The sequence below is a fragment of the Hippopotamus amphibius genome, chromosome 5 (assembly GCF_030028045.1).
Source record: "Hippopotamus amphibius kiboko isolate mHipAmp2 chromosome 5, mHipAmp2.hap2, whole genome shotgun sequence".
In the NCBI taxonomy this organism is placed as follows: domain Eukaryota; kingdom Metazoa; phylum Chordata; class Mammalia; order Artiodactyla; family Hippopotamidae; genus Hippopotamus; species Hippopotamus amphibius.
The window spans coordinates 80,361,564-80,387,608 of NC_080190.1; the positions used below are offsets into that span (position 1 = coordinate 80,361,564).

Sequence of the window (26,045 nt, forward strand, 5' to 3'; positions counted from 1 at the left end):
GTTCTTATCTTGCGAAGGACCTTGACCCTCCGGTAGTTCTAGCGAGAACCTTTCCCTTCCTCAAGAGAGCCTTTCCGACCGTTCTTCACAACACTCCCTCTTACCCCTAACTTATGCAGTGTTTTGTGCCAAACCTCTGGCTTGTGGCATATTCTACTGTACGCTGTTATTTAGTTTTATACGCACATGTTTCTCTTCCCCGCTGGAGGGGAGTTCCTTAAGGGGAAGAACCATTTCTGGCAGGTTCCGCGTCGGGGATGCTCCAGGAGCCTCCTTGAATGAACCGAAGAGGAGGTGAGTCGAGCTCGGCATGGATCGCAGCTGCGTCCTGGGATGGTTGCCCAACATGGGGAGGGGAATCTGGGACCAGTCCAGTGCTGCCGGAAGATTCAAATAGTTGGATCCTCATTTCATTTTGAACTGCTCGCCCCGCTCTCTTTCCCAGTGTGGTCTGTCGTCTCCCCTCGTTCTCCTCTCCCCCACCTTGTTAAACGAGTCCCTCTCATCCCCTCCATCAACCCTTTGGTCACTTCCCTAATTAGTGTCTGGGAGGCACCCTCGTAGATCCCCCCACAACCCCCCAGGAAAGTTTCCCAGTCTCTCCTTCCCCGAACACCCGTCCTCCCCACCGCACTTCCCCTCTCGTTTTCGTCCAGCAATGAGCGAGAGCGAAAAGCAAACTTTCCGAGGTCCTGGACCCAGGCTGTGGGCCTGCCGGCCCCGCCCGCTCCAGCCGCTTGCGCGTGCGTGTGTGTGTGTGCGCGCGCGTGTGTGTGTGTGTGTGTGTGTGTGTGTGTGTGTGTGTGTGCGTGTGCGTGTGTGTGCGCGCCCGCGCGCCGGGGCCGAGGCTGGAGAGGAAACCGCCCTCCAGGTCCGGGAGGAGGAAGGAGCCTCCCCTTCCTCGCCAGCCCCCTCCCCACTTCCCGTCCGGCGCGGCCGCTCGCTTCCCCCGCCGCGGGCCTCGGGGCGCTCGGAGCCCGCCGGCCGTCGAGGAGCTGGAGGCGGAGGAGGAGGAGCGGGAGGAGTCGGCGGGGCGCATGCTGGGCGGCGGTCCCCAAGGCGCCCCGTCCGGTGGCGGCGGAGGCCACCGTGCAGGTAGGGGCGCTGTCACGGTGGCCCGGCGGGTCGGGTCCGGGGTCCGGCGGGGAGGGTGCGCTCTGTCCTCTGGAATACGTGCAAGTACGGGGTGCGCCTCTGTCAGCACCTTGCGAGGTGAGGGAAACTGAGGCAGGGCGCGCGCGCGCGCCGAGTTGGGGTTCATGTCGGGGCCGGGGTTGCCAGTTGGCGCTGGCGCCGAGCCGGGCCGGGTCCTCCGCGAAGACTGTGCTGAGATCGCGGGAGCCGCAGTTTTGGCAGCAGCGCCGGTCGGACCCGCCCCCGTGGGTCCGGGTGGCCGAGGAAGGGGGCCGGGGGCGCTCGGGCTTGGATGCGCCCGGGAGCTGCGCCATCCGAGCCTCCGGGCGCCCTGCGCCCTCACCCGCGCACCCGCGGGACAGGGGACGCCCCACCGCCCGGTCCCAAGACCGTGTCCCCACACCCGGCCGAGTCTCGGCTTCCACCCCTCTGGGGACCTGGAGGGCGGAGGTTGGGGTAGGATGAGGAACGCGGTGCTGGCACCGCCCCAAGGGGCTGCTGTGCGAGCAGTTTCACCTCCCACATCCTCGGCAGGAGTGACGCCCACGCCCGGCTCGCAGCGACCCCTCCGCTTCCACCGCGCCGAATATGGGTCACGCTGTCAACGCTCAGGGTTGCCACTGAAGCCGTGAAGTGCACAGCTGCTTTTCAGGAACGACAGAATGTCTCCTGCCATCTCACTTTAAAAACACATTGCAAAGGCACTTGACACTTTGGGAAGAGAATGAGATTTGGAGTATGTGTCCTTGCTGAGCCACAAGAGGGCCCGATACCTTTGACAGGTTCTGTAACGTCTCTGAGCCTCGATTTCTTCAAATGTAGAAGAGGACACTGCTCCCGGCCCCCGCCCCCCCACCCCATCCTATCCCATAGACTTGCTGTGTGTGAAAGCGCTTTGAGGAATGTGTGGTCAGTTGGGCAAATGCGATTTGGGTAATACCAGAGTCTTAAGAGCTGGGGTTTGAGACAGTCAGCCTGCATCTCAATCCTGATCTTAGCTGTGCCTGAGTTGCCCCATTTATGAGACGGGGACGATGACTGTGCTACCTCATGGGGCGGGGGAGGGGGGTTGCTCTGGGTTTAAGTGTGGCGGTGGATGTGAACACCCAGCTCAGTGCTGAGATACGCAGTAAGCTCTAAATAATCAACTTAGTTGCTCTTTTCGCTAAGCAAAACCTAATTAATTTGGAGTGGTGTAGAAAAACCAGTGTGATTTGATTAAAGTATGAATAGCAGAGTATTTTAAAGAAAATTTAATCTTATTAAGTTCCCCCAGGGCACATGAAGTCTTTTGAGGGTCAGCTCAGATCTGGCACTGAGCGAAAAGAGGCCTGGAGCTGCTTTCTAAGCTCTGTGACCTTGGGCCTCAGTTTCCTCATCTGTTTACAAATAAAGATAAAGTGGGGACAGTAACTTTTTGGACTGATAGGGCTGCCTGAGGATCAAATGAGGTGAAAGATCTCAGAGCTCCCTGAAGCATGTGAGTCACTGCACAAATATAAGACATCACGGCTACCAAGAGGGGATAAGAACATCTACATTTTTTTTTTTTTTAAGCTTTGCATTGTGCCAGGCAGTCTATCAGGAACTGCTCTGATGAAATCCACTGGAGACCATTGTAAGATAGATACTTATAATCCTGTACAAAGCTGAGATGCAGGGCTACCCTGCTTCTTTCCAAAGGTCACACAGCTGTTAAGGGTACGGCCCTGGTGTGGGTGTGTCTCACAATTGTGTTCTCAACCACTAGCCAAACTGAGGTTATGGAGATGAGCCGTAGCTCAGGGCAGATCTATGTTAGATCATTGGTGATAATATATGCTACATATTTATAGACTCTAAAATATGAGTGAATTGTTAGCCATGGTGGAAGAGACTTTGAAATAACCTTGTTTTCATCCCTATGTAAAACATCCCATTTTAAGCTGCCTTTTTGCAAAAATAAACAATGAAAATTTGCACAGAAAAAAAGGTATAAAAACCTTCAAAGAATGTATCACAAGAACTCATCAGAAATCCCCTTAAAAAAGTAAAGTAAATGCTCTGAGAAAAAGGAAAAAAAAAAGAAAAGAAACTCATCAGAAGTCTCAATACTAAATGGAATCTGCATGAATGTTTTATTTTAATACATAAATTTGCCAGGACCCTTAGGATGGCACAAGAGGTGTAAACTGGGATTGAGACTTTTTGTGTCCTGGTTACCTGGCAGGGCTAGGACCCAGGACATTTCTCCAGGGACCTCACTGCACCTCAGATGCCCCCAGAAATGGACCTTTAGGCAAAGTCTGTGCACCTGAGGGAGAGTGAATGCCAGGTTTCCGTGCTGCAGGAACAATTGTTAATTCAATAGTTCCTCTTATTCTTTTTTCTTCTTTTTTCTTTTTCCAGAAGTAATGTGTGCTCATTACAGGAAGCACAGAAAACTACAAACAAGAAAAAGAACATTGAAAACCACTGTAATCTCCCCAGTGCAGACCAATAGTTTGATGTCTTTGTTCTTGTAATCCATTTCTTTACCATGTTCATTAATTTATATCTATTTCCAAAAAACTGCATGCAAACTATTATTGTTTCATTAGATGAGAAAAGTAACACTTGCTCATTGCTCAAACATTAAGACATTAGGAAAATAAGAAGCTCACATTCGTTATGCTCATGAAAACTTTTTCTTTTTAAAAACTTCTTATAATTTGGATGGAAGAAGGATTAGTGATTAGATTGTTAATGTTTGCATTTTATTGGGATTTTGGTCAACGTTTGATGAAAGATCTTCAGAGTGAAGAGAGGATACAGTGGTGACCTTTAAATGATAAGATCTAAAGACCAGCACAGAACAAAGTCTCTCAGTATAAAATTTTTAGATGAGGATCATTAGACCAGAATTAGAATAATCTTTTTGACAGTGATGGTACTAATTCAGTTTATATGCCGGGTTCTCATGCAAAGCCAGCAGGCAGCACAGCTTCCAGAGATGCCCTGGGCAGCCACCCTGGGGCTGGGCAGGTCCCCCCGGCATAGCTGGGGGCGCCTTGGCCGGGGCACTTTCCAGCCAGCGCCATTGAGTAACATAAGACTTTTAGCCCTTGGGAGTCTTCTCTTGTTGTTCTCGACTTTAATGACTACAGTAAAAATTCCTTAGCAAGTATCTTTCGTGCAACAATCATGCAATTTTTAAAATGCCTGCCACAGATGCTTTGACCATTCTGAATCCATTTTCTCTTTTGAAATCTGAGTTTACCCAAAGCTGCTTTTTTGAGCACAGCCTTCACCATTAGCTTCCCATTTTTCATATGAAGTGGAAGTAGGAAAGGAGAACTGTGGCTGACCAGTGAGTGATGTAGTATTTCTATGTGGCTTTGGAAGGCAGTCAGGCCCACAGGGTGTGCTCAGCTGCTGCTGGGACCATCAGGTTTGTGTCTGCTTCCTTTTTTTTGGCTGTGTTGGTACTTCGTTGCTGCATGCAGGCTTTCTGTAGTTGCAGCAAGCAGGGGCTACCCTTTGTTGTGGTGTGTGGGCTTCTTGTTGCGGAGCACGGGCTCTAGTTGCGTGGGCTTCAGTAGTTGCAGCATGTGGGCTCAGTAGTTGTGGCACACGGGCTTAGTTGCTCCTTGGCACGTGGCATCTTCCTGGACCAGGGATAGTACCTGTGTCCCCTGCTTTGGCAGGTGGATTCTTAACCACTGTACCACCGGGGAAGTCCTGTCTGCTTTGTTTTACCTGGCCCTCCTTACTTTTGGCCACATGCCTCCCGCTATGGTTCAGAAATGGATGGTAGGGATAGTGGGGCTTCCCGAGATCACTAGGGTCCCTTGGTCATCAGGTATTGTAAACAGAATCACAGAACTTATTGCTGGATGAAGCTTCAAATGATCAAGTGGTCAAAGCTGTTGAGCTCTGGCGGGTGAGGCCCGGACAAGTGCATTTACCAAGTGCAGCTGCTGAGAAATATATATTTGGGCCTTCTAATGTAACCATAGGCATAGGGGGCCTGGTCTTAGATGAGGTAATTGAAATAAATAGTCCTAGATTCTGATTTCCGGTCAACTTCAAGTTAATTTCCCAGCCATGTTGCCTTGTGCTCATCCTGAAAATACATGGATATAATTCTGACTGTTCAACTCCTGCATTTGCCTGCCATGGTAGAACTTTTAGCCTTTATTTGCAGACGGGTTTGAACTCTCAGAGAAACGCAGTTAGGACAGGAAACTCGTGCACAGCAGTCTGCAGGGATAAGTCACACCAGAGTCCTGACTGTTGCAAGTGACATTAGAGATCACCTGCGTAGTTTACAGGTGTGGACCGTGGGTGAGAGCAGCAGAGTATAGGATCTGGATTCCCTTAGTTAGAGCTGTTTCCATTAAACACACTTCACTCCATAGTTCTGCATAATTTACTTCTGCTTAAGTAGTATTAAGTGAATCAAACAAAATCTTTATCTATGTATGTATTTTTGACCTATCATGGCTCTTATAAACCTAAAATTCTGAATGGCTACTTTTTTCATATTATCATTGATCTGTAAGAATCCATTTGTTTTATTAATTCATTAGTCATTCCTGCAACATTTAGAGTGCCTTCTTAGCTCAGAGTTAGAAATAGAGCCACACACGGGTAGGGTATCAATTTTCGACTTAGAGAAAAACTTGATAAAAAGTTGCCCATCAACGGGAGAGCCCATCTTGAAAAGCGGTCAGCTTTTTGCCACTGGAAGCATTTGCGTTAGTGTTGGCTGATTCTGTGGTGACTGTACGGGGGCGTCTGCACGTGGGATGGAGGCTGCAGTGGACGATGTGTGGGAACCCCTCCGGCTCTCGGATTCCGTGACTTTTGTCCTGGAGGACTGGGATTGTCTAGGACTTGGGCGACTGTCTGTCTAAATTTCCTGTTCCTGGCTCTGTGGGGTTTCACATTTTGCCTGCTCCCCCCACCCAGATGGCTCCATTTCAAGAGGCTCAGACAGCTCTCTGCAGTGAGCTGCCTGGATGCCATCGGTACTGTACCTCCCCAAGGTTACCTGTATCCTGGATTGATATTTTTTTTCCCATGTGAAAGTATTTTTTTTATTAATTTTATTTATTTATTATTTTTTGGGGGGTACACCAAGTTCAAGCATCTGTTTTTATACACATATCCCCGCATTCCCTCCCTCCCTCGAGTCCCCCCCACCCTCCCCGTCCCAGTCCTCCAAGGCATCCTCCATCCTCGAGTTGAACTCCCTTTGTTATACAACAACTTCCCACTGGCTATCTATTTTACAGCTGGTAGGATGTATATGTCTGTGCTACTCTCTCGCTTCGTCTCAGCTTCCCCTTCCCCCCCGCCCCCTCCCAAACCTCGAGATCTCCGGTCCCTTCTCTGCATCTGTGTCCTTGTTCTTGTCACTGAGTTCATCAGTCCCATGTTTAGATTCCGTATATGTGAGTTCTGGGTTGATATTAATCATTAGTATGATGGTGTTCACCCAGGCAAGTACATCGACCAGGAATAGAGACGTGCATTTGACAGGTGGCCCTGTGTGGAGATTAATTGCCTTCCCAGGTTGAAAGGCGAAATATCTAAATTTAATGAGTGAATTGTGTGTTGAATGTAGAACCTGGCTTTAAATTTGGTTTTGTGACATGCAGCCTAACTTTTCTTTTTCATACCTGTCGCCTCGTAATTTGCAAGTAGATCGATAAGATGATTTGGCATAATTAATGGGCTTTATTTTTGACACAGGAGAATGTATGCATTTTGCTTTTATAAGTGGAAGCATGTCTCATCTTACTAAAATACTGATAGACGACGGCAGACTATTTCACAGAGTGACCTTTGTGAAATAAGAAAAAAGGTAAAAATAGAGATAAGTGGAGGTTCTGCCTCTAAGATACTGGAAATGTAGACTTGTGAAAGCTGTTTTGTGATTTCAAATCCTCTGATGAAAAAAGTTTGCCCATGTCAGTACAATTCTTTTTTTTATTAAGATATAATGGACACTAACGTTATATTAGTTTCAGGTGCACAACATAATGATTCGATATTTGTATACATTGTGAAATGATTGCCACAATAAGTCTAGTTAACATTTGTCACCTTACATAGTTGCAAAGTTTTTTTTTTCTCTTGTGATGAGAACTTTTAAGGTCTGCTCTCTTAGCAGCTCGTACAATTATTAATATTTCCCTAATGCTTTTCATTAGAGCCGTGGGCCAGGCAATGTGAGACAGCTGACCTTGGGTATAGATAATCTGCATTCAATTCAAATAATAGATCTGGGGCCTTAAATTCCCTTGACTCTTTTTTTTTTTAATAAATTTATTTATTTATTTATTATTTTATTGGCTGCGTTGGGTCTTTTTTGCTGTGCCTGGGCTTTCTTTTTAGTTGCGGTGAGTGGGGGCTACTCTTTGTTGTGGTGCGTGGGCTCCTCATTGCCGTGGCTTCTCTTGTTGTGGAGCACAGGCTCTAGGCACGTGGGCTTCAGTAGTTGCAGCACATGGGCTCTATGGTTGTGGCTCACAGGCTCTAAAGTGCAGGCTCAATAATTGTGGCGCATGGGCTTAGTTGCTCCACACCATGTGGGATCTTCCTAGAGCAGGGATCGAACCCGTGTTCCCTGCCTTGGCAGGCGGATTCTCAACCACTGCGCCACCTAGGAATCCCTTCCCTTGACTCTTATCAATGCTTTTGTTTTCCTTTGTCTGGTTATAGAATTTTTTTAGAGACACTAATTTATCCATTCATTCATTCCACTATATTTATTCATCTGGTCAGGAACATTTATTTGGCACCTACTGTGTGCATGGCACTGTGGTGTACACAGCAGGGTGTTTAAAGATGTATCACATTGTCCACAAGGGCCATCATGATGTCTAAAGGGAAGATCTAACGAAGCCTGGTATTTTTCCCAAGTGATTTCAGGCAACCCACAGAGCTTTGCTGCCACTCTTAGGATGCGTCTCCCAAAGGCATCTCAGCCCTTCCTGTGTCTTCTCAGTCCTGATGCTTGATTGTGTCGGTATTCCTCTGCTCAGTACCTGCTGTGAGTCAGGCCTGCACGCTGCTGCCAGGATACTCTTCCCAAAGCAGGGATCTGATTAGGTCACTGTTCCCCTGTGCAAAGACATTGTCCTGCACGCAAATCCTTAGCATTCCTTTCCAGGCCTTCCATAAACAGGCCACCAAATCCCGAAAATGGATACGCTGGCTCTTTTATTGCATACTTTACTCTGCCCACCAAGAACATGATGGAATCTGTCCTCTTTGCCCCCAGTCTCTACACGTCATGTAAGGTCTCGCCAATAATACTTCCCAGCCTTCCCTGGTCCTCTGGAATCATCTGTCTTTCCCACTTCTGTTACAGCTTGTTGTGCATTTAACCTGCTTTCCCAGCTCCAGTGTAAACCCCTTTAGCTCAAGGAAGCTCTGTCTCGTTTCCTCTCATGTATGTAGTACACTCATTTTTTTTTCTTTAAGAACTTTTATTGAGATACAATTGACATACAATAAACTGCATATATTTAAAGTGTACAATTTGATTTTTTTCTTATTAGTAATGTATATATGGCAATCCCAATCTCCCAATTCATTCTCTTCCCCCTGCCCCCCCGCCCCGCTTTCCCCATGTGGTGTCCATATGTTTGTTCTCTATATCTGTGTCTCTATTTCTGCCTTGCAAACCAGTTGATTTGCACCATTTTTCTATATTCTGCATATATGTGTTAATATACGATATTTTTCTCTTTCTGACTCACTTCACTCTGTATGCCAGTCTCTAGGTCCATCCATGTCTCTACAAATGTCCCAATTTTGTTCCTTTTTATGGAACGCTCATGGTTTACTCCACTCTGAGTTGAGTTAAACGCTTTATTATATTTTACATTGAGCAATCCAGTGCGTGGATTAACCACATCTTGTTATTTTTATATCTTTCAAAACCAACAAGAGTTCCAGAAGCTCATCTCAGTTCAAAAGTTTATTGAAATGCACAAATCACATTGCCGGATACCGTGGTGGCTCTTTAGATTAAAAAAAATGTGTAGATTGTTGTCCATACCCTTGAGAAGCCATAGTCCTGTGGAGGAAAGGTAATTAATTTTTTGAAGTTTCTCGGTACTGTTTCATCAGAATGTTTGGTGATTGGGATACATGAAAATTATCAAGAAGTAACCAGCACCTAGTAGGTGCCCAGTGAGTATGTTATAGGTGGGATGGATAGGTGGGTAGGTGAGTGGAAGAAGAAAGATGGAATCCTTTAATTTAGAATTTATCGATTGCCATGTTTACTACTAGGTATAATAATTTTGAAGATAATTTACTCAAGTATTGATTTCCACACTTGTATATAAGATGTGCTGCTCTTCATCTAGGAAGAGAGATACTAGTCCATCTATAGAAAGTCTGTATTAATATTAATTTCCTGGCTGTGGTGTTAGGTTTGCTCAGTTTCACTGACATGATTCTCAGACGTTCTCTTCTCAGGCTGCAATGTGGTTTATGTAGGACACGTGTTTCCCAGGCGTGGGGAGGCTCACAGCTGGTGGGGGTGTCACGGACAGGAGTGTCTCACGCTGATCTCACACTCATGACCTCATCCTCTGCCCAGCTGCCTAATTGGCTTTGGGGATTGTAGGATCAGTTCTGAACTATTTCCCAACAGTGCGGCTTTTGTGTGTCTTCCTTGACCCAAACAGTCATTTGAAGGGAAAAAACGGACGTATTCTGTCGTTTTAATTCAACTGTTATATATTTTCTTGACTTTATAATTTGGGATTATTAAGTACATCCAATATTTATTGGAATGTTTTTGAAACTTTTTTGAAACGCATAAGGTGATATATAAGGAAAGGTATTGGTATTACTCCTGTTTTTCCTATTTTGCTGAGGTGGAATGGAGATCAGTGAAATAAGATGTCCCAAAGGGGTTATTTTACCTTCGGCTGATCTTGGGATACATTTATATTAACTCTGCTTTTAAAATTGTATTCTGCTTTTTAAGGAACATTAGACCCTTTAAAAAAAAACAATATTCTATCCAAATTAGGGGACTGCCTTTCCCAATAAAATGAATAATTATTCATCATTACAGAGACAGAAAGGGGTGAGTCAACCAGAAATTTGAGTGGAGAGAAACACACTCCTTTGGAAATACCTTTGCATTAGTCTGGGCTGAATTTCTTGTCTTATTTATCTTCTAATTTGTGTTAGACCCACAGTAGGTATAGAGACTTACTGAACTGCATTGGTTTAAACTAACATTGTAATTTGGCCACCATGGTGTGCAGGGGAATTGCTTCCCAACCAGTGGTGGCTCAGGCAGCAGCTGGGTTAGAAAAGGCAGGATAGGGCACATGTCTTAAAGTTACTTTTGCATGTGAACACACTCTTGAACATACTACATGTTCAAGACTAATACAAGTGGTGGAAATTTCTAAGGGCTCTGCCATCACACATTTCCTAAGAGAAAAATGTCAGCTGCCTATATCAAAGCAAGTCATCATGAGTTCAGTTTGGAGAGGCTTTAGAGGACCGAGGAAGCATGTGGGGGCTGCAGCCCCCCACGTTGACCTTTGGCACTGCCCTTGCCCCCCCACATCCTGTCACCCCTGGTGTTCATCACTCATCAAGACGTATTGTGAATTTCTGAAATATCCACCAATGCCTCTTTCAGTGCAAGTACAGAGGTACGTTTCATTTAAATTGTGATCAGTTACTCTTCATTGTTGTGCGTAAGTGATGGTTAACTGGCCGAGTGGCCTGACAGAAGGGACTGGGAGTCCGGACCCTGGGCAAGTCCTCTAATCTCTCTGGATCTTAGTGTCCTTCCTTGTCAGCCCTCGATGTAGAATTGCGGTAAAGGTCTAATACAGTCATTTATACGAGCACATCGTAATTGATCGTATGTATGTGTAAAGCGTTGTCTTGATGGTAAACTTGCTGACGTCGTCTCTAACATCAATCCTGCCTGTGATCTCGGTTTGCCTTATAGCTTGTCCCTCACACCCTAATCCAGGTCTCTGATCCCTTAACCTGAATAGCGTTAGTGTGTCTGCAGCAAAATGATGTTTGTGCCCTTAACTCAGTGGGATACATGGACTCTCCATGGCTTTGCATCTGTGCACGTGAGGGCTTGCAGACTCCTGCAGGATGCGTGAGGGGAAGCTCGTGGGTCTCAGCAGGGACTCCTGGAGTTTGGAATTTTAGATGGTGCAGCAGGAGCTGGTACTTTTAGTTGCTGTACTTGTTCTGCTTCTTCTCCTCCCCTCCCCCTCATTTCCTCCTCCTCCATTTCCAATTCTTAGCCTCAGTGGCTGTTGCATTATCTCTACTGTTTCCAGGATGGGCCCCGGATATGCTGCCTTCTTGGTGAGGCACAAGCCCAGCTTACATAGGGGTGAGCAGAGGGACGGAGGCAGTGTCGCAGGGGAGGTGGGAGCAGGACCCCGTGGAGGGTATTTTGTTCAGTCCGGCTTCAGCATGTTTCCAGAGCAGGAGGGCAGACTGGCTTCTCTACAAGGCAGCATTGGCAGTCAGTCTGCTCTGGGGGCTCGGGGGCTCCTGTGCTCAGCTTCCAAGACGGTGCGCTCCCCAGGCCTGGCCGGTTTTTGGTCCTTGGTCTGACACCTGGATTCTCCAGCTTTGCCTCGCCCTTTGGGACGGCCGGGTTGTGTAGACTGCCTTGCAGTGGCTTTGACTCGTCTCTTGATGCTGCTACTGCCTCCTGGATTGATCCTTGGGGGCCACATTTTGCAGCCCAAGGGCAGACGACACTCCACCCTCTATGCTTCCTGGGCTCCAGAGCCCCTGCGTGTCTTGCAGGGCACCCTGGATAGCTACCGTCATTGATAAGCTGGAAGGAAAAGGGGTTGGACCTGTCAGGCTGCCCCCTTAAATGCCCACCCCCACCGACAGGCGGGGTGGACGATTCCTTTGGCTCCTGTGTTGCTGTCTTGGGATGTGAGTGCTCCAGGGCTGCTTGTGATGAGGAGGCTTCAGGTGGCTGATTGATACCAAGTGATCATGGAGAGTGAAGGCGGAGTAGCAGAGCAGACGCAGGTTAACTGTGGGAAGGGGATGCTGGAATTCTGGTTCTAGAGCCAGTCGATCTTTGCTTTTTTCAAGGTGTAATTTAATCTTGGGTTTGTCCGTATAAAATCTCCGCCTACATGAAATGTACACTCTGTGAGACTCTCCCTTAGGACACCATTTGGATTTTGATTCCTTGGAACCTCCTCTGATAGTTCGCCTCTCCTGTTGCAGAAAATCCCCCGCTCTTGCTGGTATCATTTCACACCCAAAGAGGGCATTCTAACCTCAGAAGAGGTTCAGCTCAGCCGCGTGCCTGCCATGCCTTTCTCTCTGAGCACAGAGTTTGGCCTCTCCCTTGGCTTCTCAGGGACGTCGTCACAGTCCACGTTTATTTAATCAGAGTCTTGTGGAAATGAACCCAACCTGAGTTTAGGCGGGGACCGCGGGGGACCCAGCTGCTTGCCCTGCCACCAGGCCTCGCCGCCTCCCTGTAAAATTTCTGGAGCTGCCACTCGTGAGCTGTTTTCACTGAGGGAGAACTTCTGGGAGGCTGGGGACTTGGCAGGGCAGTTGGCTAATCCTCTGGGTGTTCTTTCAGCATTGTGTGCAGTGAGAGTGGGAGTCAGAGGCCCTTCAGTGCAAAGATAACGCCAGCTTGTTCCCTGGAACCCCAAAAGGAGCCAGAGTCAAAGGGGCTTTTTGTTTCACCCGGAGAAAAGCCACAGGAAATCCCAGCTTCAGATATTCCTCTGCAGCCTCGCTGTCCCATCAGAGCTGACTGCTTTGGCCTCCTCTGAGGGAGGCAGTAACTCGAACAGAAAAATAAATGAGTGAAGAGACGCCGTTCTCCACGGCCGTGGTGGTGCACACACGCTGGGCGCACTTGCACGCAGGCCCAGGGCCCAGGTTCCCCCAGCAGCGCGGGCTTGGCTGGTGAACCGAAGGAAGTCATGGCCGCTTCCTACTGTTCTGAGAATCGACTGTGGTCCTATGAATAAAGATCGCAGCCCAGGCTCTGCCCCATCGTAGGCCCTCAATGGGGCTAATGTTAGATTTCAAATTCCTACCAGCAGTTCTGCCACTTGCCAGGTATATGACCGGGAACAAGTCATTTAATTTCTCTTCGGCTGTAAACTGGGCAATAATAATACTTATTTCATAGAACTGTTGTGAGGATTATATAAGACACGCAAAGGGCTTAGAAAATAGTAGCTTATTAAAACAGATGGGCACCGCCTAGAGCTGTGCAGGCTCCATCCCACCAGGAGTACAGGTGAGTGGGGCTGACCCCCAGCCTGGGCTGGGGTGCTGAGGAAGGCATGTCTTCTTCCTATGTATCAGCTCACAGGGGCCACCTTTTCTAATGTATCCTCCCAGAGGGAACATCTTTGAATAGTTCATCACCCCAGAGGGGGTGCCTTTTAAAAAAGTTGCACAGTGGCACCATGTGTGGTAGCTGCAGCCCAGTCGACAAAAGAAAGATGCTATGATTAGTGTAGTGGACAGACCCTTATGGGGGGAAGGTTTGCATGGCATGCCTTACCTGGCTCCAGCTTGGTCATTTCACTTTTATTTCAATGAGACAATTACCTTAGTCAGAGGAGCAATTTTGCTATTTCCACAATTCTAAATTTTTTTCTAGAATTTTCCTTGAGGCCAAGAGCTATAATTTTCTGCCTTCCAAGGCCCCCTCCTCACCACTGCTTTGCACCTGTCCTCCGGAATGCATATTTGTTAATACAGGTTGGAAAAGAATGGGTAAGCGTGTTGTCTGGGTGCTGGTCATTGACTCTGGTCCCTCAGCTATTCTTCTGTGCTTTGCTCTTTACTGCTGGGGCTGGGAGCCAGACACATCCCTGGCTCCATTGCCCTTCCCATTAAACTCTGCCAACAGGAGGCAGTGGTGGGAGACCAGAGGCAGGAGGAAGAGAAAGCTTCCTGGTTCTGGGTTTACAATGGGGCCATTGCAGGCAAAGATGGGCGATGTGGGCTCCAGCAGTCCCAACAGGTAAGCGCTTTCCCTAGGCTCCAGAAACAATGGGCACAACCTCTTCACCAGTCTAGCAGACTGAGCATGCTCAGGGATGCAGCCTGGAGCATCAGTGTCTGACCTCTAGCTATTATTGCTTCTATCTCTCCTTCTTCTTTGTTCTCTTCCAGTTCTTTCCATACCTTTGTGACCAACTCCCTATGTTAAACATCCTCTGTGGTGTACCTGGAGTGGTCACAGTTTTCCTACACTTTGTGTGTGGTCTCTTTGGGTCTGTTGGGTGCGTATGGCTGGGTCCACTCCCCAGGAGATCTTCCTTTCTGTTTCCATCTTCATCACACATGTCAACATTACTGCCATAGCCTTTACAATAGGTTTTCAGCCTCTAGCCTCTTCCTAATCATGGTGTCATTATAGTCAGATTAATTTTTCCTAAAACTCTAGTTCACCTGGCTCATACCTCTGCTCAAAACCCTACCTTTTTTTTTTTGCTTTAAGAACTTTTACTGAGATACAATTGACATATTCAAAACCCTACCTTTACAGCCATTTGGTAAAGGTATAGTCACCTATGACCTAAACCCTAATGGTTAGAATCATAACCGTGGACACTGCCTCCACAGTCCTAACAACAAACAGGTCTGTATAGTCAGAGGGCCGTTCTTTCGCCCTGGCTGGGGGGCAGGCTGTTAGTTCAGTGGCAGACACACCAGTAGTGGGTGTGAGTGTGAGAAAGGTTGCAGAGCCTGGTGGCGGTGGCTCCTGTTGCATCTCCTTCCCTCCCCTCACTGGTTCTTGTCCAAGTGAGACCAGGGCCTGTAGGACAAGTCCCTGGGCTGCACTGGCCCCTCCTCCTCTCCATGAGGACAACGGTTAGTGTACAAGTTCGGCCCAATGTCCCGGGATTAGAGAGGCAGAGTCTGTGAAGTTTAAACCATGTCACTTCTTATAAACTGATGGAAATAGGTGTACTGTGAAAAGTGCAGAGGAGATGTGAGCCTAGATGAGATTGTCGTTGTCTTGGGAGGGGGGTTTCTCACCCCCATAGATTTTCTGACTTCTTGGAAGAAATGTTTTTGGGAAATTCCAGAGCGAAGGGGATGGGAAGAATCTCTTAAGGGAAATGAAAGGGACATGATAAGGTCAACTGGAGGAAAAATAATATGGTTAATGTTCAAACATAGCTTTATTGTTTTTATTTTTTAGCATAGGCATTATGAAAAGTCAAACAAACCTGAAAAATATATGGTGGAAGAAGTGATCACTGAAGCCCCAGCTTCCTCATTGTGAATTCTTTAGTGAGCATCTTTCTGGAGGGTTCTCAGGCCTATTATACATGTTTGCAATTCTACAGAAGTGGGATTATGTCACTTTGTTTTCTAATCTAATTTCCCCTACTTGTTAGTATAGCACAGAAACATTTTCATATCAACAAAAATTGCTTCACTTCATTATTTCTAGTGGCTACACAATATCCCATGTTTGCACTATGAATTGCTTACCCAGCCACATTACACTGGAATGTTTACGGTTGTTGCCATTTAGAACATGCTGACTTTTATTAAGCTCCTGTGTCTGTGGGGATGCTAGGGCTCTAAGAGGTATTCTGAGATATCAGTGCTTAGAACATCAGAAGTGTGTTTCTCTCCTGGGTGAAGTTCCGTTCTCCCTCCGTTTACTGGTGGTTATCCTGAGGCACCACTCCGATGGAAGGAGCTCAGCCTTACACAGCCATCCAGGGACTCAGGCTGACAAAGGCCCTGCCACCTTTAGCGTGTGGCTTGCAAGGATGCCCTGGCCTTTGCCACCTAGCCGGCAGATGCCACCCAGTGGAAAAGAGAGAGCTGAAGACTTCATACAGGTTTTTTAAGGATCAGAACTGAAAGTGGCAGACTTTGCTTCTGCCCACATCCCATTGGCCAGGGTGGGTCACACGGCCACATGAAGCTGCAAGAGAGGCTGGGAAATTCACTTAGCTGGGTATGCAGGAGGCAAAGACCTGGGGTTGGTGAACAGCTACCAGTCTCTTCCAGAGCTCCCCCTAGTGGTCACCAAATCCTGGTTCTTTTTTCCTGTCACATCTGGAACCCACTCACCCCCCACCCCCACTCCCAGGAGGAGACTCCATGAGGCCCTTGCAGTCATCACAGATGGCTTTCCTCCTTTATGTTTAAATGAGGATCCTGGTTTAATGATCCTCACTAAATGAGGTTCTGTGACTCTGAACTAAAAAGGGAAAAGTTATTTACCTCCCCCAGCCCCTCCCAGTTTCCAGTGGTGGAGCAGAGACAGCATGACACAACACTCAAAACTCCCCTCTGAATAGGGTAAAATAGGATATTCACGGTAGTCACGTGCATCTCCAGGCTCAAAGCAATCCTGGAAGCCAGTGGGTAGGCCAGGTGAAGGCCCCCCGGCCAGGGGGTGAGAGAACTTTCTCTGTTGGACCTTGATTCTGCTGTCTGAGAGGGAGTCTCTTGTAGTCTGTCTCCATGGCCCCTGGCTCTGTCCTGCCAGGTTCATCCTGTCCATGGCAACATTGGAGGCGGTTGCTTGGGAGTTTGCCATCTTTATGAGGGTGTGCACAGCTTTTGCTGCCCTCTTTTTGGTGGCCTGAGGTTTTTTAAGGCTCATATAGACTCTTTTTTTTTTTTAAAGTTCAGCCTCATAGTGCCTTAGGCTATACATTTCTTTCAATAACTTAGTAGGATTCTCTTCTGTTTTCTTCCATTAAGTTCCTTATACCAATATCTAATCCCAAAGTTTTTTTCTTAGACTTTATTGTCAGCCTTGATTTATTGTATGACTTTATCACCCCACGCCCTTCCTTCTCAACTAAATGGTGGTTACCTTGAGACCCTCAGACTCAGACAGGAAGGCATCTCTCTCGATCAGTTCTTTGCCACAGGGCTGAGTCTTTGGGCCTTTGTCACTTACAAGCTTTTTCAATCTTATTTCTTACTGTTTGAGACAGTCAGTTTTTCCAACTCTTTAAGCACACACATTTCTGGATTCTGTCCTCTTTCATTTATGCCTGCAAACCAACAAATTCTTGACTGAGCTTATCTTTTTCTTTAATATTACTTTAATATCATCTTTACTATTGCTTTCATTTTATTACTAATTCTCTACTTTCCAACTCTCCCCCCTGGAGCCGCAAGCTTGGTAGACACGAGGTCTGCTTTCTTAGTTATTGCAGGTGATGATTTTACCAAACATTTTACCCTTGCATAACTTGGATCTCCATTTTTCCAGTCTCTGATATCAGTTTCCTTGCTGCCACTGCACTTATTTTTTTGGTGCCTACTTTAAGGAACCGATTTTTGTACTAGTTAACCTCTGCTGTTGTAATATAAAAGCTACATTCTCTGTAGCGTATCACTTTCAAAGTTTGTTTCTTGCTGATGTCACTTACATTTTGAGGTGGTGGTGGTGTTTGTGGGGGAGGGGTTCTACTCTATGTAGCCATTCAGGCAGTCAGGGGGACCAACGCACCTCTGTTTCAACATATGGCTTGCAAAGTCTCCCAGAGCATCAACATCTAATCAATAGACGGAGGAAGAAGGACTGGGATGACTACAAAGGAGGTTTTTATAGGCCAGGCCTGGAAGTGGTGGCCATCGTTTCTGTCCTCAATTTCATTGGCCAGGACTTAGTCCCGTGGCTGCACATAATTTCAGGGGAAGCTGGGAAATGTGTTCAACTGTGTGTACCAGAGAAAAGGGAAATGGGCTGGTGAATAGCTATCAGTTTCTGCCTGGATGCCTATGTAGCAGAGACTCTTCTAAAAACCTTACATATATGAACTTCTTTAATTCTGTGGGATAGAAACTGTTGATATCCTCATTTTACAGATGGGAACTTGAGGCACTGGGAGGTTAAATAGCTCCTAAAAGGTCACACAGCTACTCAGTGGTAGAGACAGGAATTGAATCCAGACTACCTCACCTGGACTTCAACCTTATTCACTACTCTATACTGATAACATAGAATATATTAAAACATAAAAATAAAATATAAAAAATGATAAAGGTGAAGATTGCAGATTCAAAGGTTAAAAAGTGAGAATTAGAAGTGATGCATTTAAAAATTACGTAAAATAAAGAGAAATACCTGTAACCAAGATGCAAAGAATACAAACTTAAAAGAATGATGCAGAGCCTTAAATGTAATGCGAGGGTAAAATGTGACAAATGAAAGACAATGGATAAAGATGAAAGAAAATGGAAATTAGGGGAAAAAAATGCTTGTAAAGTACCTGTACACTGAAAAAAAGCACAAAGGTGAAGTGAAAAAATAGTGAAAATAATACAAGAGAATAAAAATATTAGGCGAAAGTAAGAGTTAAATAAGTGAAAATCAAAATATTAAGAAAGGCAAACTCAGGTCTCAAGATTCAGTGAGACACAATACAGCTAAGGTTCAAAACGATGAAAATAGCAATTTCCTGCGTGCAAAATAAGAAAAGAGTTGGACTTCCCTGGTGGCGCAGTGGTTAAGAATCCGCCTGCCAATGCAGGGGACACAGGTTCGATCCCTGGTCTGGGAAGATCCCACATGCTGTGGAGCAACTAAGCCCGTGCACCACAACTACTGAGCCTGCACTCTAGGGCCCGTGTGCCACAGCTACTGAAGCCCTCAAGCCTAGAGCTCATGCTTTGCAACAAGAAAAGCCACCGCACTGAAAAGCCTGAGCAGCACAACAAAGAGTAGCCCCCCCACTCGCTGCAAATAGAAAAAGCCTGTGCGCAGCAACGAAGACCCAACGCAACCCCAAAAATAAATAAATTATTAAAAAAAGAAAAGAGTTAACTAAAAACGCAACATGATAAATGAAACTACAATCGTAGAAAAATTACAAACCCTTTAGAAGATGATGGGATTTTAAAAAGAAATTCACAGAAACAGGTAAAATAAGTAGCAACGTCAATCCTGCTCTCAGAGTGCTCCAGTCTGAATCAACACCTGTGATTAGGGGTCCCCAGTGGACACTCCCAGGCCTGGGAGCTGAGAGGTGGAGGGGGGCCTCCTTCACAGGCCCTATGGTGCCTGAGTGGAGTGATGTCAGCAAAATGGGGGAGTAGGAAGCGCCAGGCCCTTATTCCTCCATGGAAATTTAAAAACAGACAACAAATAACAATTAGAATCCAGCTCAAACAGCTTTACGGGAGCTCTGGAAAATAGTCAGAGGACAACAGCAACTAAGTGACTAACCAATGAAGAAAGAGCCACATTCAAAATGGTAGGGTCTATGGAATGTAAATGATAGATGCATAAGGAATAATTATAAATCTGTGTGAATGAGTACACAACGTATGAAGATGTAATCTGTGACATCAGTCATGTAGAGGGGGATGGAAGTAGAGTTTTTGTTTCCTGTTGAAGTTAAGTCCATGTTAATTCAAATTAGGTTATTGTAATTTTAGATATTGTATGTAATTGTCATAGAAGCCACAAAGAAAATATCTACAGAATACACACAAGAGGAAATGAGAAGGGAATCAAAATGTGCCACTAGACACAAAGGAAGGCAATAAAGGAGGAAATGAGGGACAAAAGAGCTATCAGACCTGCAGAAAACAAATAGCAAAATGGCAGAAGTAGGTCCTTCCTGATCAGTAATTACCTTAAATGTAAACTGATTAAACTCCCCAATCAAAAGGCATAGACTGGCAGAATGGATAAAAAACATGATCCAATTACATGCTGCCTATAAGAGAACTTACTTTAAATGTAAGGACACAGAAAGAGTGACATTGGAAAGGTGGAGAAAGAAATTCCCTGCAAACAGTAACCAAAAGAGAGCTGGGATATCTCTACTGATATCAGACAAAGTAGACTTTAAGTAAAAAACTGTTGCAAGAAACAAAGAAGGACATTATATATTGATTAAAGGCTCAATTCACCAAGAATATATGATAATTTTAAACATATGTGTACCAAATATCAGAGCTCCAAATACATGATGCCAACATTGAGAGAATTGAGGGGAGAAATAGCTCTAGGATAGCATGCCTGTGCAGTGCAGCAGGCAGGTCAGCCTCCCTCACCGTCCCCTGCCTCTCCAGGAGCTCCCTGCTGTCTGCTGGCGTTTGAGCCCCTGTACTGCACGTGAATTCTGACTTCGGCTACCCTGTCCCTGCTACTTGGCAATTAGCATTCCCACCTTGGTTGTGTCACCTCCCACCATCCTGCCTGAAAAGCCTCTCTTTCCTGCAAACTCCATCCCCTCTAGGGAGGTTTTTATGAGCCCAGATTAATGACGCGCATCACTCACCCCTGTCCTGGGGCACAGATTGTCTCTACCTCTCATTTAGCACACCATGTTTGGCATTTATTTGACACATGTATTTCTGTTTTATCTGTTTGTTTGATAGATCTTGAATTCCTTAGGGGCTGATGCTTCTTTAAGTCACTGGCACTCAGTACTGTAACCTGGATGTAGAATCTTATTTTTCTGTTGAATCAACATTTTTTTTTTTAATTAAGCCTAGAGACTTCCCTGGTGGTCCAGTGGTTAAGACTTCACCTTCCAATGCAGGGGGTGCAGTTTGATCCCTGTCAGGGAGTTAAGATCCCACATGCCTCGAGGCCAAAAATACCAAAACATAAAAAACAGAAGCAATATTGTAACAAATACAATATGGACTTTAAAAGTGGTCCACATCAAAAAAATCTTAAAAAGAAATTAGGTCCAAACACTGATCTTAACCCTAAGGATTAGCTTATGGAAGCATCACAGATATGAAGTTGGACAGACAGAATTAAGCCACTTAATTTTGTGAGCCCAGTTTCCTTATTTTTGGATCTGGAGGTCCATTTTTTGTGCCCCTACTGTGTATCAGGCCCTATGCTACTGCTCTCACTTAAGCATCATAACAGCCTCAGGAGTGGGGTACCATTCTCATCCCCATGTTTCTGATGAGAGAACTGAGGCCCAGAGACGTTGAGTAACTTGCCAAAGTTACCCAGCTCATAAATGGAAGAGCTGGAATGTGAACCCAGATCCCCCAACTCCTTTGCTTATTTTTGTTGTAGGGATCCACAAATACTTACCGTTCAATCCTTTAACTTCTTCATCTTGCCTGTGATCTAGGCTCAAGCCCTCCATTATTTCTCCCCCTCCCCCAATGGTAGCCGTGCCGGGCAGAACGATGCCCATTCAAAGATGTGTTCATCCGAAGCCCTGGAACCTGGGAATATGTTGCCTTACATGGTAAAGAGACTTTGTAGATGAGATTAAGTTAAGACTCGAGATGAGAAGACCATTTTGGACCCGATGTGCTCATAGGGTCCTTCGAAGTATAAGGGGGAGACAGCAGTCAAAGTCTGTTGCTGGTTTTGAAGATGGAAGAAGGAGCCCCAAACCAAGGAATTCAGGCAGCTTGTAAAAGCTGGAGAAGTCAAGAAAACAGATGTTCTCTTACAGTTTCCACAAGGTAAGTAACCCTGCTGGCACCTTGATTTTAGCCCAGTGATAGCCGTTTTGGATTTCTGACCTCCAGAACTGTAAGATAATAGATTTGTGTTCCTTTAGGCTATTAAGTTTGAGGTGATTTGTTACGGCAGCAGTGGAAACTAATACAAAGGTGTTTCTGCTTTTCTTGCCCCGTTTCCCTTCATATCTCTCCTCCCTCTGTCCCCATTCCAAGTCCTGTGCCAGGGCTCTACTTCACCAGCTGTGTCATCATTCTGTGGACGTGGAAAGGTTCTTCCTTCCGCTTAAGGCTACACCATGCTAATTACTTTCCTGGCTGTTTTCTCTTAAAAGATGGTGCCGAGAAAGGAAAAGAATGGTCTATATGTGGTCCTAGCAGAACAGGAAGCAGTAGGTCTTCCACCTCCTTTAAACACTGAGTCTCTCTAGTGCAAGCCAAGATCATGCTTAATTTTGATGCCTAGATCACATCACAGTGGCCACTTAGGTTGAGTTTATCGTGAACTGCAACCTCTAAGCTTTTCATATCATATTAGAACAAAAGACCTTAAGAATTGTTCTTGTATCTTGTAGAATGTCTGCCATCTTGAGTCATGTTGCTTTTGGCTCAAAAAAGGAAAAAGTGTACTGATTTAATCTCTCCAGGGAAAGATTTAAAGACCAGGCTAATAAGGAGAGACAGATGGAATTCTGAGAGAAAGATGGCAAATTCTAGAGCTAATCTAATTAAAGGGCTGTGAGAACTTTTCATTGGTGCATAAATAAAATATGACAATCAGTGTCAGCTAAGAGACCGTCAGCAAATACCTAGTCACGTAATTTTTTTCAGCATTGCATAGAAAGATTACTTTAAAACAAATACTGGTATGATACAAAAGAAGCTGAGAGAAGCAGAGAGACACAGGGTAGGTGTTTGCCCACCCTCTAAGTACCACCCCCCCCCACGCAATCTTCAGAGAGCATGGGATCTCCCAACCGTTTCAACCCATGACACATCTGTGACACTGCCAGCTTGAAGAGTAGGGTAGAATGCTCTCAGGGAAAAGAAAAGGCTTTCATCCTCTCCCGGACATTCTGGGCTCTGAGGATGACTGGAAACCGGAGAATCTGGAGAGGAGAGTTCAGGGCTAGTTTCGGAGAAGGAGGATGCTGAGGTTATTGAGAATTCTCAATAGTTCTTTCCTTTAAAATTCAAAACAGCTGAGCCCTGAACCCTCTGGGCTTCCTAGAATTTTGTATTTCAGTGTTTATGCATTCTCAGGAAAACGTTTCAGACAATGCAGCTAAGATGCTTTACCTCTGAAGCGGGTAAACCAGTTGGCTCCCTGGCAGTGATGGTCTTGCACACCTGGCAGAGGCAGGGCAGGACCCCATGTCCTGAACGAAGTCCTTACAGAACAACAAGGAGTTAGTGACCCTGAAAGGAAGAGGAAAGCAATGGGTGAGATTTTTTCCATTAACTTTAAGGTACCCAAGAGGACCACGGAGGTCTGGTTTAGATAAATCTGGGGCAGTCCAAAGGTTGCCAAGGGATAGAGGAAGGAAATTTTAATTTGCACACTTGAGCTTTGCAGTCTGTCTGACCCTTTGGAGGGTACCTCTCTTTAAGTGGCAGAAGCAGGGCTTCAGTGTCTCCTCACTGTCAGTGACCTTTCCTCAGCCCTCCATCTCCGATCACTAACAGGGAAGTTATCTTGCTTGTGTGGTCTGTGTTGTGTTAACACACACAAAGTGATTGCCATTTTAACATCCCCTGAATGTGGTTCATCCTCACTGAATTAAGATCAAATTGCTTTCTACTTCGGTAAATCCAATTCAGATTTCTAACTGACCACAGGTTAAAGCTTTAATTTAAAATTCCTTTAAAAAATTAGCAATTCAGATTGCAGGTTTGGTAAGGCTCAGATCCCAAGACTGTTGGTGTTGGAGGGGGCCTTAGCTGTCATCTGTCCTGAGGGATGCTTTGTTGAATTCTTTCGGGCACAGAATAGTCACTTCTTCAAATAGATTATGTGTTAAGATGTAAATGAAAATGCTTTGTAAACTGTAGAACATTCAACAGATATTAACTTTTTTTTTTTGGCCTGCAGTGTGCAGCGTGGGGATCTTAGTTCCCTGACCAGGGATTGTAACTGGGCCCCCTGCAGTGGAAGCTCAGAGTCCTAACCACTGGACTGCCAGGGAAGTCCCTTAACTATTTTTTAAATTGAAGTATAGTTGATCAACAAATATTATTAGTGTTTGTAAAGATGCTTTTTCCATCGTTGCCAGTTTTACTAATTATAACATGCTTTTTCATGTTGAACTCCTGTTTTGCTTTTTGTGAATATAAGATAAAATAACTTTATAAATTATTTAGTAACATTTCCCCCCTCACACGCTCATTCTTATACAGGTGAGGAATGTATCCCCAGTGGTACAAGAGGTGATTTTCAGAGTCACAGGATGTGACCTGGAATGCCATTGGCTCACCTTCTTATATTCTCTTGCTGCCAAGGAGAAAGGCTCAATTTGCTGCTAGTGTGTCCTTAACCTTCTTTAAAACGAATGTCCCTTTGTAATAATGATGGAGCTGAACGGGCTTCTGTCCCCCCAAAAATGCTAGTTTGTTTTCATTGTCTTTATTCCTATGGCTGCCTTCTAATTGTGGCAGGTGGTTGTCATACCCCATTTATGGTAGTAATACCATAAAGTATTCTTTAAAATATGTTTATTTTAGCAAAAGAAATGAGCCAATTTAAGTGAAATGTGGAGAAAAATATTGTTGCAGGTGGTGTTCTGCTGTAACAAGCACCGTGAAGTTGGTTGGACACGTGGCTCTCTGTGGGCCTTGAGAGACAGGCCACTGATGAGAGTGCTGTCTTTCATAACAGACAAAACACAATTTACTCTGTTTCACATGGCAGTCTTTTACATATTTGAAGACAGTGCTCGCGTTCTCTTTGGTCTTTCTTTTGTTCTGCCTCACCCTTCCAGTTCTCCCAGTGTGCTGTGTATGTTGCCTCTGCCCTAGGTGTGCATGAGTCTGTCAGTTTGTCTCTTGGGGGATCTCCCTCTTCATCGCGTGTCTAGAGGCAAGTCCTTGTTCTGATGTCAGGGAACAGTTCCTCAAATCAGATGAGAAAGGGAAATTAGGGACCAAGAGAGATGACGTGGAAAGAAGAATCACAGCGGGGAGGATGCCTGGAGATTGTCAGGAGGAACAACTGGGTACAGATTCAGGAGTGATATTTATGTCCTCAAATGTCATAATATTGATGCACAAAATAGAGGCTGTAAGCAAAATGAAATTGAAATATTCATATCAGGCAGAGAACATGGAAACTCTTTAAGATTGGGGTTGGAAAATCTGTAAGAATGTCTCTGAGCTTTATTAAAGATTTCTCATCACTAAGATTGGTTGATTAAATGAGGGATTGCATGGAAAATGCTTTAATTAGTCAGGGTGTGCTATACAAATGTCAAAAATGATTGTTCTTTCATAAGTTGTATTATTACTTTATATTGTCCACATTGTAACATTTACATTCTATTCTGTATCAATACCTTTCATAGTTGTCTAGCCTTAGTGCTTTATTTAAAAGGATCTGGTGCTCCCTGGTAGCCCTTTCATAAAAGGATCTTACCATTTCTGAGTCCTGTACCTTGGTTTATCTCTTGGTTGTTTGCATTTCACCATCCAGAGGTTGTTATCAAGAAGATCCATGGCTTTTATGGTGTCCCACATCCTTGCATATTGAATAATGACTTTTTGTTGTCTTTATGTTTGGCCTCTTGGCTGGGTATAAAATTCTTGAGTGTCTCCACCCCAATCCCCAGCTGTATCGACAGTGTCACTTGGCAGTGAATGTTACTTTGGAAGCCAGCTTGAATTTTGCCATTTATATATGTGACTTGAGTTTTCTCTGAGATTTACGTAGGATTTCTACTTTTTCTTTGGAGTTAAGTGATTTTACCAAATGTTCTGGTGTTGGTCATAATATTTCCATATTTTTTCCTGGACACTGTGTATACCTTTTATCTATAGATTTAGAATTCTTTATTCCATGGATGTTTTCTTCTATTATATCTTTGATTCCCTGTGTCTTTTTTCTTCTCAAGGTACACCCATTATCCATATGTTTGTTACCCTGTATGTGTATCATCTTCTCTTTAATATTTTTTTCTTTGCTTTTTCTTTTGCATTTTGTCATTTTCTCAAGCTGACATTCCAAGTTATTGACTCTATTTTTGGCTGAAACTATACTTCCTGCTGCTTCTGAGGTTGTTCTTGGAGAGACAGCAGTGAACAGTCTTGAAGCAGGATCTTATTTCCCTGCCCAGGAATTGAACCTGGGTAACCTGGATGAAAACCAGGAGTCCTAGCCACCAGTCAGTCCTTCAGGGCTAGAGGCTAGAAGCAAAGTTGCTCTGGTTCTTGCCCCGTTTGAAAGCAAGACTGTTTCAAGGAGGCAAAAACGGTAAACACAGGTACAA

The 26,045-nt window shown here is 45.2% G+C and overlaps 1 protein-coding gene across 1 annotated transcript in view; it reads left to right on the plus strand.

The window, feature by feature from the left end:
* Nucleotides 1–1,030: 1,030 nt before the first annotated feature.
* The window catches only part of DISC1 (DISC1 scaffold protein), a 348,040-nt gene continuing 323,025 nt past the window's right edge, over nucleotides 1,031–26,045 (plus strand). The window contains exon 1 of the mRNA XM_057736515.1: nucleotides 1,031–1,095. Within this exon, the coding sequence (XP_057592498.1) occupies nucleotides 1,038–1,095 (58 nt within the window). The 5' untranslated portion in view covers nucleotides 1,031–1,037. The remainder of the gene's footprint in view (nucleotides 1,096–26,045) is intronic.